Source organism: Chiloscyllium plagiosum, unplaced genomic scaffold, assembly GCF_037043375.1.
Source record: "Chiloscyllium plagiosum isolate Xiang-an unplaced genomic scaffold, Cpla_swu_hap1 HiC_scaffold_28, whole genome shotgun sequence".
Taxonomy (NCBI): domain Eukaryota; kingdom Metazoa; phylum Chordata; class Chondrichthyes; order Orectolobiformes; family Hemiscylliidae; genus Chiloscyllium; species Chiloscyllium plagiosum.
In genome coordinates, this window is record NW_028270166.1 from 1,284,346 (window position 1) to 1,300,105 (window position 15,760).

Genomic DNA, 15,760 nt, shown 5'->3' on the forward strand with positions numbered 1-15,760 from the left:
CTCTCTAAACTCAGTAATTATTTTATGTTTCACACGGAATGCAGGCTAAAAGAGCAGCTCTCTTAGAATACCAGGCTGTTCCTCAGTATGGGTTTTGCCTCATCCAGGTGATCTTAATCCACATATTTTGAAAGCTGCTCCCAGCAGAGGACAAGGATGAGTGTGTGAGACTAGTTCTAGCTGTGTTGTAATTACCAGCTTTGTTGAGGGCCATCAGTAACTGCAGTAGCAAGATATGTTACATTTGTCCATTGCTATATAGTGTGGCCAATGCATGAATTCAAATAGACGACAATGCAGTCAGGAGTCTTGGCCAGATTTCCCTGATTTATGTGTCTTTGATAACTAGAATTTATGTTTTATAACATCTTTGCTCTGCTTGACAGTATGCCTGAATTGCAAAAATTGCAGCAGTTAAAGGATGAGACTGGCGAGTTGTCATCTGCAGATGAGAAGCGCTACCGTGCACTCAAAAGGACAGCTGAGCGGGAACTGCTGATGGTAAGAAATCTGTCACAATCCTGATTTCCCATTTTGTAAATCATGTGCTACATAACTCCCACAGTGTAAGTGCTGGATTTCAGCATAAAGCTTTTATTGGCAGTGCCGAGGCTTAAAGGAGGGTTTTGTCAACCATCTGTCGTCCCAGGAAGAGTGGCTGAGAAGTAGAGTTTCAAGAGTTGGACCAGGAAAAGCTGCTTTGAGTGTTTGGAAGAGAGGGTCTCTGTCCTCGGATGGATTGGAGAAATATTCAAGGCTGTGGGAGTCAGCAGCATTTTTGAATCCATTCCAAATTTCCCTTGGGGAAAGTGGTAATGCACTGCCTTTTTGAATAGCTGCAGCCTTTGGGTGTAGGTGGTCCCAAACTGCTGTTAGGATTCCAGTTCCAGAATCTTGACCCAGTGACAGTGAAGGAATATTTCCAAGCTGCTCCCAGCAGAGGACAAGGAGGAGTGTGAGAGACTGGTTCTAGTTGTGTTGTAATTACCAGCTTTGTTGAGGGCCATCAGTAACAGCAGTAGAAAGGTATGTTACATTTGTCCATTGCTATATAGTTTGGCCAGTGCATGAATTCAAATAGATGGCGATGCAGTCTGGAGTATTGGCCACATTTCCCTGAGTGACTTGGAGGCATCTTGCAGGGGGTGAATTTCATATGTGCTTCAGGGTTAAGGTTACAAATTTGGATGGCACTGACAAGGCAGCATGGCAGATTGTGAAAGGAGTGAATGGTGAAGGTGGTATGTGGGTTACTGGTCAAGCAGGCTGTTTGTCCTGGATGCTGTTGAGATTTTCAAGTATTGCTGGGGCCACACTGATCCAGGCAAGTGGAGAGTATTCTACCACATTCCTGACTTGTGCCCAGCAGATGGTGGATAGGCTTTGAGTCAGGAGTTATCTAGCTTAATATTCACAGCTTCAGTCTGATCTATCCTTGTCGCTAGAGTATTTAAAGAGCTGATTCTGTTTGGCTTCTGAATAATGGTAATCTCCGCAATGATATGGAATTGAATTAAATTTATTATCACGTGTACCAAGGCACAGCAAAAGCTGTGTTGCGAGCAATACAGTCAGATCACAGAGTTAAGTAGCGTAGATAAGTAAATAATAGGTAGACAGCGGCAAAAACAAAAACACTGGTACAGGCGAATGTTAAGAGTTTGAGAATCCATTTGGTATTCTAACAACAGTAGGGTAGTAACTGTTGCGGAAAACGGCTGGTGCATGGGTTCAGGCTAATGTACTTTCTCCCAGATGGTAGAGGTTGTAGAAAAACGTTGCCAGGGTGGGATGGATCATTAAGAATGCTGTGGCCTTTCCTTGGCAGCGGGGCCTAGTAGATGGATTCTATAGATGGGAGGTTGGCCTTTGTGATTGTCCGGGCCGAGTTCCCCACTCTCTGTAACTGTCTCCAATCTTGAATGGTACAGTTGCCATACCAGGTAGTGATACATCCAGACAGAATGCTCTCGATGGTGCACCTATTAAAGTTGGCATGGGTATTTGCCGTTATGCCAAATTTCCTCAGCTGCCTGAGGAAGAAGAGATGTTGTTCGGCCTTTGTAACCAGCGCATCCACATGAAGAGTCCAAGAAAGCTTATTGTTGATGACCACTCCCAGAAGCTTGACACTCTCCACTCATTTGTTGAAACTTTATTGCTGGAACAGCACAGCAGGTCAGGCAGCATCCAGGGAACAGGAGATTCGACGTTTCGGGCACAGGCCCTTCTTCAGGCCCTTTTCACTCTCCACTCATTCCACCTCTGTGCTGTTAATGTGTTGGGAGCGGGGGGGGCATGAGTAACATCCTGCCGAAAGTCAATAATGAGTTCCTTGGTTTTGCTGGTATTGAGAGCTAGGTTGTTCTCGGTGTACCATTTTACCAGGTCTTCCACCTCCCGATTCGACCAACTATGATGTCATCAGTGAATTTGTAAATGGCATTAGTCTTGTATTTGGCGATGCAGTCATGGGTATATGGTGAGTACAGTAGGGGGCTGAATATGCACCCTTGGGAACTCCAGTGTTGTGTTAGTAAGGATGAAGTATTGTCCCCAATCTTCACTGCAGTTAGAGACTGGGGCTTAGTCCGAGGGGATAATAGTGTTGACTACAGTTCAGCCTTCAATGAGTAGGATTCTTACATAGCTGTTCTTGGTGTCAAGATATTCTAGGGAGGAGTGAAGGGCAAATGATATGGCATCTGACGTGGATCTGTTAGTCCGATAGGCAAATTGGAGTGGGTCATGAGTAGTGGGGAGGCTTGAGTTGATTAATGCCATGACCAGCCTTTCAAAGTATTTCATGCACTTCATGACCACCGAAGTTAGAGCCACTGGGCGGTAGTCATTGAGACATGCTGCATGAGCCTTCCTAGGCATAGGGATGATGTTGGCCCTCTTGAAACCGGCAGGGACAGTGAGTGGCATGCTGCAGGGAGAGGTTGAAGATATCCGAGAAGACCTCTGCCAGTTGACTTGCGCATGCTATGAGTGCACAGTCTGGTACTCCATCTGGTCCCATCACTTGCCTTGGATTCTCTCACAGTGGGGGATTAGTGCTAGTAAAACCATTGAATGTCATGGGACAATGATTAGGTTCTCTCTTGTTGAAGATGGTCATTGCCTATTACTTGTATGGCATGCATGCTACTTGCCACTTGTCAGCTTGGATCTTGCTGCATTTGGACATGGACTGCACAGCATCTGAGAAGTGGTGAATTGTGCTGAACATTGTTCAATCATTGGTGAACATCCTCATTTCCTATCTTATAATGGAGGAAGGTCATTGATAGAGCAGCTGAAGATGGTTGGGTTAAGGACACTACCCTGAGGAACTCCAGCAGCAATGTCCTGGAGTTGAGATGACTGACCTCCATTCAACACAACCATCTTCCTTAATGCTAGCTATGACTTCAACAAGCAGAGAAATTTCCTCTAATTCCCCTTGATTTGAATTTTGCTGCGTGCACCTTGATGCCACTCGTGTTCAAATGCTGCCTTGCTGTTTGGAGCAATCCTTTTCACCTCTGCTCTGAAATTCAGCGCTGCCTGTATTTGGACCAAATCTGTGATGAATGCTGAGTGAACTGCTGCAACCCAAATGGAGTAGCACTGAATAGATTATTCATGATTGATAGTATTAGTGACACTTTTCATCACGATAGCTGGTGACCAGGTTGGATTTGTCTTTTTTTTTGTGTAGACTTGACAACCTTGGGCAGTTTTGCACATTGCTGGTTAGATGCCAGTGTTGTAACTGTGCTACAACAGCTTGGCTGGGTACACAGCTGGTTCTAGAGCACGAATCTTGAGTACTATTGCCAGAATGTTATCAGAGCCCATCGGCTCCATAGTATCTGGTTCCTTTGGATATTTCTCAGTATTACCTGAAATGAATCGATTTGGTTGAAGATTAGCTTCTGTGATATTGTGGACCCCATGGGAGGAGGCGGCAATTAATCATTCATTCAACGCTGTGGCTGAAGACTGAAACACATGCTTTAGTCCTGCCTATTGCACTGATGTGCTGTACTCCCCATTGCTGAGGATGGAGATTATTTTGGAAGCTCCACCTTCTGTTACTTTAGTTGTCCATGTTGGAGGTCTGCAAATATTTGAAATGATGTGTTGATTGTGGGATCACTTGGCTCTGCCAATCACTTGCTCTTCTGCTGTTTACCATCCAGATAGTCCATGGTAGCTTCATCAGATTGTTGCTTTCTATTTAAGCATATCTAGTACTTTTGCCGGCATACTCTCCTCCTTCCTTTTGAATCAGGGTTGGTTCTCCATCTTTGGTAATGAGAGGGTGAGGGATATGCTGGACTGAGGTATTTTCGATGAGGTTGAATATTGCTGTAGTTATGTCTGAAAGGCTTCTTTTTGAGTTTTGACTGAGTTCTTGTCTGTCTGTTTCAGAATGCAGATGTTATTTGCTGTACTTGCGTCGGAGCTGGTGACCCACGCCTGGCTAAGATGCAGTTCCGTTCCATTCTCATTGACGAGAGCACACAGGCCACAGAGCCTGAATGTATGGTCCCTGTAGTGCTGGGAGCAAAGCAGGTATGTCAAATGCAGTTGCACACATTCCAGGTGCTGGGGCTAAGGCTGTTGCAAATGATGTACTTGGCTTTATATTCTGAAGACAAGGGCTGTTTTTATTTTGTGGATCTAATGTACAGATATCTGAAATTCTGATTAATTTACAGTTGGCACAGTGACATGATAGCCTCGTGGTATTGTTGCTGGACTATTAATCCAGAGACCCTGGTAATGTTCCCTGGGCCACGGTTCAAATCTTACCATGCAAATGATGCAATTTGAAATCACTAAATACAGGGGAACCTCGATTATCCGAACGTGATGGGAGGCCACTTTTTTTCTTTTGGATAATCAACTATTCGGTTAATCGATTAAATGCCTTTCCTCTGGGGCTCACAGTTTTTAAAGTCTGCTCCCCATTCAGGAGACTGCAGCAGCACATAGCGTGTGAGCCCCCACCCTCAACACCGTCCCCATCACTCCCTACCCTGTGCAACACTGCTCCACCCCCAACCCTGTCCAACACCGCCCCTTCCCCAACTGCCCCCCCCAACCCCGTCCACTCCCGCCCCCTCTCCGGGGCAGCTGAACTGGACACAAACAACAAGACTGTTGCTGCCTTTGTGGGGTAAGTCTCCAAATAGCACATACACGCAGCCACAGCCCCACACACAACTTTTTAACAGATTCCACCTTTGCCCTGTACAGGACAATGTTGGAGAGATTATCTAGGGACGGGGTTTAGGGTATATGCCTGTATAGAGCTACAGGGAAAATGTTTCTATCGGGACCTTGAGGTCTCCTTTTGATAAGCCAATTTTTGGATAATTGGTATTCGGATAATTGAGGTTCCTCTGTATTTGGAATGATGACCGTGAGCCCATTGTCGATTGTCAAAATCTCATCTGGTTTACTAAAGTCCTTGAAGGCAGGAAATTGTGATTCGTAAAAAGATGTGTGGACTTCTCCATTGCAATTTGCTATATAAACTGGATTGGGGTTAATCTGGTTAAAGATGTTTTTTCTTAAAAAAAAATGGGATGGACTTGTTGGTTGTACATTTTGACAATGCCACGTGATGTTCATTGAGAACCCTACAGTGAGGGAGGAGAGAGAGGGTTTCATCCCATTTGTATGTGAGAGGAGCTAACTTCATGGTTTGTACTCAGCATTATTTTAAAGTTTTCCTTTTGATTTCGACATGAGAACGAGGCTAGCAGCTGTTTGATTATCACAGTGAACTGGAGCTGTGTACTGTCTTTCTCTTACAGCTGATCCTGGTGGGTGACCATTGCCAGCTTGGTCCAGTGGTTATGTGTAAGAAAGCTGCTAAAGCTGGTCTGTCTCAGTCGCTTTTTGAGCGTCTGGTTGTTCTGGGGATCCGACCAATTCGTCTGCAGGTTCAATACCGGATGCATCCAGCTCTCAGTGCCTTTCCATCCAATATCTTCTATGAGGGCTCACTGCAAAATGGTGTCACAGCAGGTACGTACATTAGAAGTGGGATAATTTGCACATTTCTGCTTAAATCCTCTTCTATAAACAGGTCTCTAAACCTATGTGCTTCAGGCAATTAAGTTTCTTGTACCTAAGATTTGTTAAGATTCTGTTGCTTCTCTTGTGCATCAGCCAATGTTTCCTACAGTCATATTAAATGGGCTGATGTTTTTTGGGAATTTGATTTTGGGGTCCCTATGAGTGTGACTATTTGTGGGGATCCCCTTCCCTCGTTGTAATTCTAGTGGATCTGCTTTCTTTCCCCACTTGCTTGAATGTTGGTTCAGTATGCCATTCCAATGTCATTGTGACTGGTGGTAGAGAAACTGCTGAGAGCAGAAGCCCTATTTCCCAAAATAAAATAAATCACCTAAAAGTAGACACAGTACATCCTCAGAATGTAGTGTGTTTGACATCATTTTTATTTCTAAGTAAACCCAACTATATCTTTCTACATTAGTGAATTAGATTAAAGCTCCAAAAACATTTTGTTCTTCATCAACAATATAGTTAGTAATTCTGCAATTTGATCCCTGTCACCTCGTTTTGTCAGCAAGTTTAGCAACCTAACTGGATTGCAAATAATTTTACTTGGGGGGTGCTTAAATGCCTTAGTGCTGCAATGGGAGATTTAACAGAAGGTTGGAAGAACAATCGTCAGTGCAAGCGGCAAGTAAAAGGCTTGCTGGGTGAGTGTATGGATGAGGCAAGAGGATGAACCTAGCATTATTCTTATGGTTTTTTGATTTTGCAGCGGATCGCATTAAGAAAGGCTTTGACTTCCAGTGGCCACAGCCAGACAAGCCAATGTTCTTCTATGTAACCCAGGGCCAGGAGGAAATTGCTAGCTCGGGGACCTCCTACCTCAATAGGTATGTACGTGGTTAACAGATCCTTATCCTATCGAGCTCTGAAGCAACTTAGAAACATAATGTATATTTTTAATCAAACATTGTTCAGGATAATTCTCCAATCATGAAGCAAGTTGTCATTCCTTGGCTTTTTGGCAGAGGTGTGAGGGATCTTTTATTTTTCAGATCGTGCACATTCTCAGTGTCTCACTTCATGATCTGTGAATCACTGTCAAAAGTGCAGCAGCCAGTTTTGTGTGTAGTAAGATTGTTTTAACCTAAAGTTGGGTGAGATTATTGTGGAAAGCAGTTTGTTAAAATCACCAGATTTTATAATGTTTGTTGAAGTGAAATTGAACCTTACTCCAATTTCAGAACTGAGGCAGCCAATGTAGAGAAGATCACCACCAAACTGCTGAAGGCAGGTGCCAAGCCAGATCAAATCGGCATCATCACACCATATGAGGGGCAGCGATCCTACCTGGTGCAGTACATGCAGTTCAGTGGTTCCCTTCACACCAAACTCTATCAGGTAGCATTATAAATATCTTGATGCTTTCTAAGTGAACTGTCGAGAATTTGTTGTTTTCTCTGGTTGTGCTTTTCTGAGACAGTAACAATAATTACAGCAGTACAGTTGTTGTATTTTGGTGTTTTCTAATGAAGAATGACTAATGTGTGACAATTAGATGGTTGGATGATGTAAAGTTCTTGTTTGTGCTCATGATTCAGGAGGTAGAAATTGCCAGTGTTGATGCGTTCCAAGGCCGAGAGAAGGACTTCATCATCCTATCGTGTGTCCGAGCCAATGAGCATCAAGGCATTGGATTTCTCAATGATCCCCGGCGATTGAATGTGGCCCTCACAAGAGCGAGGTGAGCAGGAGGGATACAAAAGAGTCAGGGAGGGAGATGGTACAGACAAAGTGAAGAGTTAGATTGGAGGATGGTGCAAGATCAGGTCCAAAATGTTATCCTACTGTATCTCAAGTCCCTGGTGGTGCATATTAGTCCTTGATCCTGAGTGAATCTCTTCTGAGATGACTATTTGAGAGTAAGGTTTGTGCACAACTGTGGCTTTGTAGCATGGTTTCAAATTGTAAATGTTCACTATTACTGGTGGTACTATTCCTAATTTGCTTCACTGCACAGTATTTATGCCAGTTCTATACTTTGTAAAGGTCAAGATGCTTATCACTTTGTATATCTGTTTCTTTGCCCTGCTCCTTCTCCTTTTTATTCTTTACCTTCAATCAAACCCCTGCATAACCACCAGCAAGTTGCCTCTTCTGCTCTGCTTAGAAAACGTGAATTGATGGTTTGCGCGTATAGCCGTGTCCTGTGGCTGGTGAAACTGGAACTAATTAGTCGTACAAACAGCTGGAGTTCAAATTTTCAGGATTCGCGTTTGGAGAAGTATATACACTCAAGCTACTATTCCTTGTTTGACTACTTCTGTCTCCTACATTTTCGCACCCATGTCTGCAGGACAGTATTGGATGGTTAGGCTTGAATGATTTGGCTTGAATTTGTTGAATTGGGCTGTTAGGTCATTGGACATTCCTTTTTGATTCAAGCTGGAAGTCGATGTATCAATTTTGCTTTGCAGATATGGTGTGATTATTGTGGGAAATCCAAAGGCTTTATCCAAACAGCCACTGTGGAATCACCTGCTGAATTATTACAAAGAACAGAAAGTGCTGGTGGAGGGACCACTGAATAATCTCCGCGAGAGTCTAATGCAGTTCAGCAAACCACGGAAACTTGTCAACACCATCAATCCGGTGAGCAAACTATCCAGCTTGTGTTTAACTGCTGATTCCAACTTGCTGATTGCTCAGAATAGATTTATAGTTGGTTATCTGGTTCCCTGTTGATGAAACTGTAATTGAAGCTAAAGTTAGCTTGATTGTTGTATGCAGGTCAGCAATGTTCTGGATATCCCCACGTTTTGCAAATATGTGACAGTGAACAGTAATTAATTTATTTCAGTGCAGCTTGCTTGGCTGAGGTTCCTCCCTACCTTTACAATAGAAACACCACCATGTGCAAGTTGTCCTCCAAGCCACTCACCATCCTGACTTGGAAACCTATCACCATTCCTTTAGTGTCAGTGGGTCAAAGTCCTGGAATTTCTCTAAGGGCGTTGCCGATCTACCTACAGCACATGAACTGCAGCAGTTCAAGAAAGCAGCTCACCTACTTTCTAAAGAAGAACTAGGGATGAGCAGTAATTGACTCAGCCAGTGACACTCGTCCCAAAAATGAATAAAACAAGAATATACATTTAATGTTTCATGCCAGACTCCTGGTGCAATACATGGTTTAACATACATTCCTTTCTTGGATTGAAGTTAGAAAAGTAGAGGTGGAGGATTGGTGAGCCATTTTCACAAGTGGCCCTTTTAGTAGGGGTGGTTCTAAATTATCTTGTAAAGTATTCTGATGCCTGGCCTGAGATCTCAGTGGGAAGCTGGCCACTTACTACTGGCGTACTCTTCCCTGTCTGCTAAATGATAGCTTGAGTTTGCTACATTAACCTCCACTCCTGTGTGAAAGGGCTGTGTTTTAGTGTGTCTGCATAGCATTAATTTCTTTTGTTACGTGGGATGCAGTGTGTTAGCAAGGAATCGTCTGTCGGCCAAACGATGTAAGAGAGCAGATTTTATTTTTCCCTAGGGAATACTAGTGAGCCTGATGGATTTTTACAAAAATTACAATGCTTAAACTAGATTATAGTATGCTTTTACTTAATTCTACTGCACTGTTTCCATTGCAGCTTTATAGTTTTGTTGGGCTTTCAGCTAATTGACTGGTGTTCAGTATTCAAAATGTTTTTTTATTGATAGCACTGAGCTGTGTAATATTGTTGTGTTCTAGGGAGCCCGGTTCATGACGACAGCTATGTATGATGCTCGAGAAGCTATTATCCCAGGCTCTGTATATGACAGGAGTGGGCAGGGTAAGATTGTATTTGATCTCCGTTTTAAATTTTAAACAGTTTAACCCAGTAGAGGATGTTCCATCAGCTCGTGCCCTACATTTCATTAGGCTTGTTGTCTTAAATCAGTTGTGATGCTGTGTTGTCATCTGGTTCCACAGATATTGAAATTCTTCTCTTGCTGCTGTGAACATTATTAAGGAGCTATGATGGAATTAATACCTAATGCAACGAACTCAAATGCATCCCCCAACCTTACATGAAAATGGTTACTGTGTTGTCCACAACCAGCATGTTAAACCAGTCTACGCCATGTTCCAGTATAATGTTGTGCCTGGTGACAGTTGGGCTCCTCAATCACTTTTTTTCTCCTAATACTTGCACTATTTTTCTCTTTAGCCGGTCGTCCATCCAACATGTACTTTCAAACCCATGACCAGATTGGGATGATTGGAGCCAGCCCCAGTCATGTTGCTGCAATGAATATTCCCATTCCCTTTAATCTGATGATGCCCCCAATGCCGCCTCCTGGGTACTTTGGACAAGCAAATGGACCAGCAGCAGGTGAGCACTGAGGCATAGATATATCTGAATGTAGGCTTGTGAGATGTCCCAGGGCAGGATGCTGGAACTATTATGGACACTCAGATTGTAAGGGTATTGATATTTTATACAGAAGTGACTGTCATGAAGTTAGAGACCTCTTGAAGAGTTTAATTTTCAAATTTTATAAATTGATAGTGTCCAGTGCTTCCTGTCACATTAAGTAATGAATTTTAATGATCCCTCCTTCCTAATTCACCTTGGAAGGGAAACGTGAAGCATTTGCTGCTTGGCCTGCTGGTGTCTAGTTAGTTTCTTGGGTACTTGTGGCACTTGTCAGCCCTGTCCCAGGTCAGTGCATAGTTGTATGTGGTTTTACATTCAGAATGCTGAACCTTCAGTGTCTTTATTTTGTACAGTGGGGTTCTGCAGTGCTGGCAAAGCATCCGATCCTGCTGTTTCTTTGAAGCTCAGGTGCAGGAGCGTTTGGGTCACAGCCAGGCAGGTTCAAAGCAAGTTTCTTCTTTTCAAGGTCGTGGAATTGCAAAAGGAAAAGTGGGCCGTGGGGCTCGCCAACGAAACCGTGGCATGGGGAACCAGCTGAACAGCCAGTCAAATCTGCCAAACAGCCAAGCCAGTCAGGATGTGGTGTCTCAGCCATTCTCTCAAGGGCCTCTGACCCAGGGCTACATCTCAATGAGCCAGCCTTCACAAATGAGCCAGCCTGGCCTTTCTCAGCCAGAACTCTCTCAGGTAAATCGTTGTACTGCTCAGTCTTGCACCTGTCCATTTTTCTGGAATTATACAAGAAGAATCACGTGCTGTTGAGTTAACGGGAGTTATTTGCTTTGCTCATGCACTAAGGTTTTTGAGAACTGCAACCTCATTCCAAAGTTGAGGTTTGATTTGTCCCCCTCTGCCATAGAGTCTGACTACTTTCACCCCAGTGTACTGTTGCCTAGCTGTGCCTCTCCCTCCACCCATCTGTTCCTCAAACCCTTTTTTTAAACTACTTCATTCATTAATTCGTGGGATGTAGACATCACTGGCCAGGCCAGTATTTATTACTCAGAGGGTTGTTAAGAATAAACCACATTGCTCTGGGTCCGGAGTCACATAGACCAGACCAGTTGGGGATAGCACATTTCCTTCCCTGAAGGACATTAGTGAACGAAATACGTTTTTCCAATAATTGGCGATGGCTTCATGGTCATCAGTGGGCTCATTCTTTTATTTCAAATTCCACCATCTGCCATGGTGGGAATTGAACTGGGTCCCCAGAACTGGGTCTCTGGATATTAACAATCCATTTCCTCCCTTATAATACTCCGCTCTTACAGAACCTCTCTCTTTCCCACCCCTTTATCTGTTAAGGGTGCTATACAAAACCTGATTATTTTAAATAAAAAATTCTATCATCTGCTTTGACAATTTTTTGGATTTTGGAATGCATTCTCTTTAATTTCAGGATAGTTACCTGGGCGATGAGTTCAAGTCGCAGATTGACGTGGCCTTGTCGCAGGATTCCACTTACCAGGGTGAACGTGCATATCAACATGGGGTGACTGGGCTGTCACAGTACTAGAATGTGAGCAAGTTTCTCACTCATTCACCAGATTAGTTAATGTGGCTACAGACATCAAGAGCAGAGGGGTATTCATCAACACGTTTCATTTGTGGCTAACTCCGTCTGATCCAGAAGTGAGGGGTTTGGGGATTTGAGGGTTGTGGGGCGATTGGGAGCAGAGCAGTACAGGGAGAGGGTGGTGGTCGGAACAGGCGGGGTGAAGTCCTAGGGGCTAAGGGAGAGGAGGGTAGTGAAGGTAGCAGGTTGGGGGAGGGGGGGGTGTCATCTGGTCAATTCTACCTGTTTTTTGTAATTAACATTTTACAGCAATTTTTCTACTTTCAGAAGGGTAAAAGCGGGAATTAAGTGTCTTTTTCTTTGTTGGATGTTTGACATGCCCCCTTGTTTGTCCAGGTTAAGGAGAGGAGAGCTAGGCTTGAGCCAAGCTTAGTTCAACAGTAATTCAATCTGGGGAATAAAAACAAAAATGGATACCTGTTTCCACTGCGACTACCGAGGCATCAACTGTGAGAGAGCAACAGGAGAGAGAAAAACCAACCAAACGGGAGGAAGAGAAGAGAAAAAGGAGAAAGGAGGAGGAGAGAGAAAGACCACTGCTAGCAGATTGAGACGAGGAGATTGACTGGAGGAACGAAGAAATAGAGGGCACTTGTGTGCCTTGTCAGCCAGGCCAGGCCTGGTTTCACACATCTACTAAACTCTATTGCTGTTACCACGCAACTCGCCCTTGGAAAGAAACCACAAGCTGCTGAGACCCTGCTCCCAGCTCATCAAACAAGGGAGAGAGGAGGGGCTCGTGCTAAACTAACAGTTACCTGCTACATCCGGACCACCCGTTTCCTGGAGAACGTGGGAGACCTTCTTGGTTTTGGGAATAAAAGGGAATGTTATCTCTCAGTTGTGCTCTGGACGCTACAATTAGCGATTATACTGTAAATTTCAGCAGTTAGACCGTCGAGAAGCAAAGATTAATTTCTGGCAAAACCCAGTTGACACAGAGCTGCCTTGTGCCTCCACCCCTTCATTCACTTCAAAGTCGTGAGTTGATCTCAAGATTCAGGCTTTCTGCCCAGTGCTATTGTTTCATGTTGCTTTCTCAAATCTTCTGCAGTAACTGGTTTTAATGCGTGTTCCAAGTTGGGGTTCGTGAAGGGTTAACTGTGGACTGTCTGTCAGATCCCAGCACTGGACTGTGGGAGAATTCTGCTCAGTTTTCTTTTTGCAAGTTTTAAATTTATTAGAAATGCACAGAACTACGGGAAAAGCTGATGTTGGCCACTGGTCCTCAGGCAAGAACAATCAGTCAGATCATTGGTTAGTCCAAGGAAGAGGTTTTTAAACCCAGCGTAATCAGCTGATTGTGGATGGTTTTCCCCCTTGTATTCTGTTTTGAGATGATCTGCTTTCAAATAGTTTGTTTTAGCATCTAGCTTTCAGAGAGTGATGAGATCAGCAAAGGGATTGCAGCAGAGTAGCTGGTCCCTGCTTTAGAATCACCCTAGCCCACAATGAATCCAGTAAGGCAGGCGAGTGACTGCAGCATTCTGTCTTTGGGCAAGCAGTGTTCACATTGATGATGAGAGCTTTAGTGAAGTATCCAGTGACGGAAGGGTTACAAAATGTTTTCACAATGCAGTGACGGGCTGGCTTTGGGCTCAGCATGCTGCTCTGATCAAACTAAGGGAAGCAAGAATACATGAATTGTCTGGGCAACTGTTAAATTCTTGTCTAAACATCGTAAGGAATCACTTGGTAATGGGTTAACCAGAAATCAGAGTGAAACTTTTTAAGTATGAATCTTAATTTGTTCCATTAATTTGTCATTTGCATTTATTACTTAATTCTTTAAAACAAGTACATTTAGAACAGTTTGTGCATTTAGTTATGTCAGTGCAAAGATTAGTATTGTGTGGACAGTGGCAGGGTTTCTGTTTGGCCCCAGCCCATCCCCTAACCTAACTAAAACTTTTTTAGAAAACCTAAGCAGTTTTTTAAAGAACTTGCCATCATCAAGAAGCAAACAGTAAGCTTGGACAATTGTCTCCTGCATTCATGTTAAAGTTCAGGGCTACAGTCTTGAACACCAAATAATAAAAGCTGGGGTTTTAATCTAGAATGAATGCAGAAGGGCTTTGTCTGTAATACTATGTATTGCAGTTTCTGTTGTACAGAGAGAATCTTATCTTCTCTGGTTTATGAAGTCTGTCATTTCCACATGAAGTGATAAAATTCTGACTACCAGGTAGAGTACGGCAAATCCAACTAGCTGCAATACAAACACAGCTTCTCTAAAAGACCTGGCAGCCAACTCAATGTGTTGCCCATTACAGAATATTGGAAAATCCTTGCATCTGTCCAGAAATTCAACTAAAACAAAAGGCACAGTATTTGCGTGCAAGGTGAATGTCACTGCAGGGACCTGACTTTCAACTATTGACTCACTTTTAAAACATCTCACCCTTGAATAGAGTCTGTTTTGCTTGAAGGTACAAAGGATGCACAGGGAACATGCTTGTTCCACTTACAGCTTCACTCTTTCACTGCCCAATCTCTCTTTGCTAATGTCAATCCCATTCATTAATTCTACAGTAACAATCGGATTGATTTAAAGATTTGGGCTGTGTTGCTGAGGAACACTGGGTTAGCCTGTTGTCTCTCTCATGGCTGTACATATAATGTATGCCTTTGAGCAACTGTGCTTCCTCCATGCAATAGTCTCTTTATTCAGCAAATGCCAATCCTACTGGTGGCCAGCGGTCTGACAGGCAGCTGTTGTGGACTTGGGGCAGGTGTGAACTCTGTAGGCCCTCCTGTCAAGTGGTCGAGATGTTTTCGGGCACGGGATCAGGCTGAAGGGGCTTCTCCTTTTATGAAACTTTGTTTTTTTTTTGTTTTGGCTTCCTGGCAGAATTGTTAGAAGTTCATAGTTGCATTTGTTTATGGTAGTTCATCCTTTTTGGCTGTGAGTCCTCTGTAAAAGATATAATCCATTGGAGATCACCTTCATTCACCACCCCCCCTCCACTGGTTGACTTACGCTTTGTGCTTTGTTTTACTTTGTGTAGCAGGAAGAGGAAATTCAGATTTTTAAATCCATGACGATCCTGGTGCTGGTTCTGCATCTGTTATGTGGAAATGTATTTTTCCCAATCTGTCTAAATTGTTTTATTTTAAACCGATTTGTCTGTAACATGAACCATTAATAAAATTAGCTCTGCATAACCCTTGGTCAGTTTTAAATTCTTGTTATGTCTCAATGTGCTCCATCTTTAATCTCCACTCTTTTAGTCTTCTACCAGCCTATGTTCCAAAGCTGTTTACCCAGTAGAGAAACTGAAACAGACAGAAGCATTCAACTGGAATAATGTTACACTTGATATTGAAAATATATAAAATGTCCTTTTTATATTGTCCAACTGACCAGCCTGAAGTGAGAATAGGAACACAAAAATTACAATAAATGTACTGCAGATGTTGGAGATCTGAAGAAACAGCAGGTTTTGCAGCATCAGTGCAGTTTCTCCAGCATTTTGTTTTTCTGAAAACCAGTCCCAACCCTACCATTTACAAAGTGATTGGAGAGAACTTGTAAACCCAACTCCTAACATCTGTACTCTGTTTGTCGAGGTTATATAGCATGGAAGGAGGGTCTTCAGCTCATCATGTCTGCCCCAGACAGCAAATGTCCAGCTATTCAAATCCCAGTTTTCCCACCACTTGGCCTGTAGCCTTGTATGCTATGCTCTGTTTCAAGTGCTCATTCTAAATACTAAAATGTATTGATTGTTCCTGCCTC

General features: G+C 43.3%; 1 protein-coding gene across 4 annotated transcripts in view; it reads left to right on the plus strand.

The window, feature by feature from the left end:
• Nucleotides 1-15,186, plus strand: part of upf1 (UPF1 RNA helicase and ATPase) — a 68,290-nt gene extending 53,104 nt beyond the window's left edge. For all 4 annotated transcript variants that reach the window (XM_087975867.1, XM_087975868.1, XM_043721560.2 and 1 more), the window contains exons 13-24: nucleotides 387-501; nucleotides 4,423-4,566; nucleotides 5,817-6,030; nucleotides 6,797-6,914; nucleotides 7,269-7,425; nucleotides 7,626-7,768; nucleotides 8,502-8,676; nucleotides 9,773-9,854; nucleotides 10,233-10,397; nucleotides 10,909-11,129; nucleotides 11,845-11,964; nucleotides 12,358-15,186. In XM_087975867.1, the coding sequence (XP_087831993.1) occupies nucleotides 387-501; nucleotides 4,423-4,566; nucleotides 5,817-6,030; nucleotides 6,797-6,914; nucleotides 7,269-7,425; nucleotides 7,626-7,768; nucleotides 8,502-8,676; nucleotides 9,773-9,854; nucleotides 10,233-10,397; nucleotides 10,909-11,129; nucleotides 11,845-11,961 (1,651 nt within the window). In that variant the 3' untranslated portion in view covers nucleotides 11,962-11,964; nucleotides 12,358-15,186. The remainder of the gene's footprint in view (nucleotides 1-386; nucleotides 502-4,422; nucleotides 4,567-5,816; nucleotides 6,031-6,796; nucleotides 6,915-7,268; nucleotides 7,426-7,625; nucleotides 7,769-8,501; nucleotides 8,677-9,772; nucleotides 9,855-10,232; nucleotides 10,398-10,908; nucleotides 11,130-11,844; nucleotides 11,965-12,357) is intronic.
• The last annotated feature ends 574 nt before the right edge of the window (nucleotides 15,187-15,760 follow it).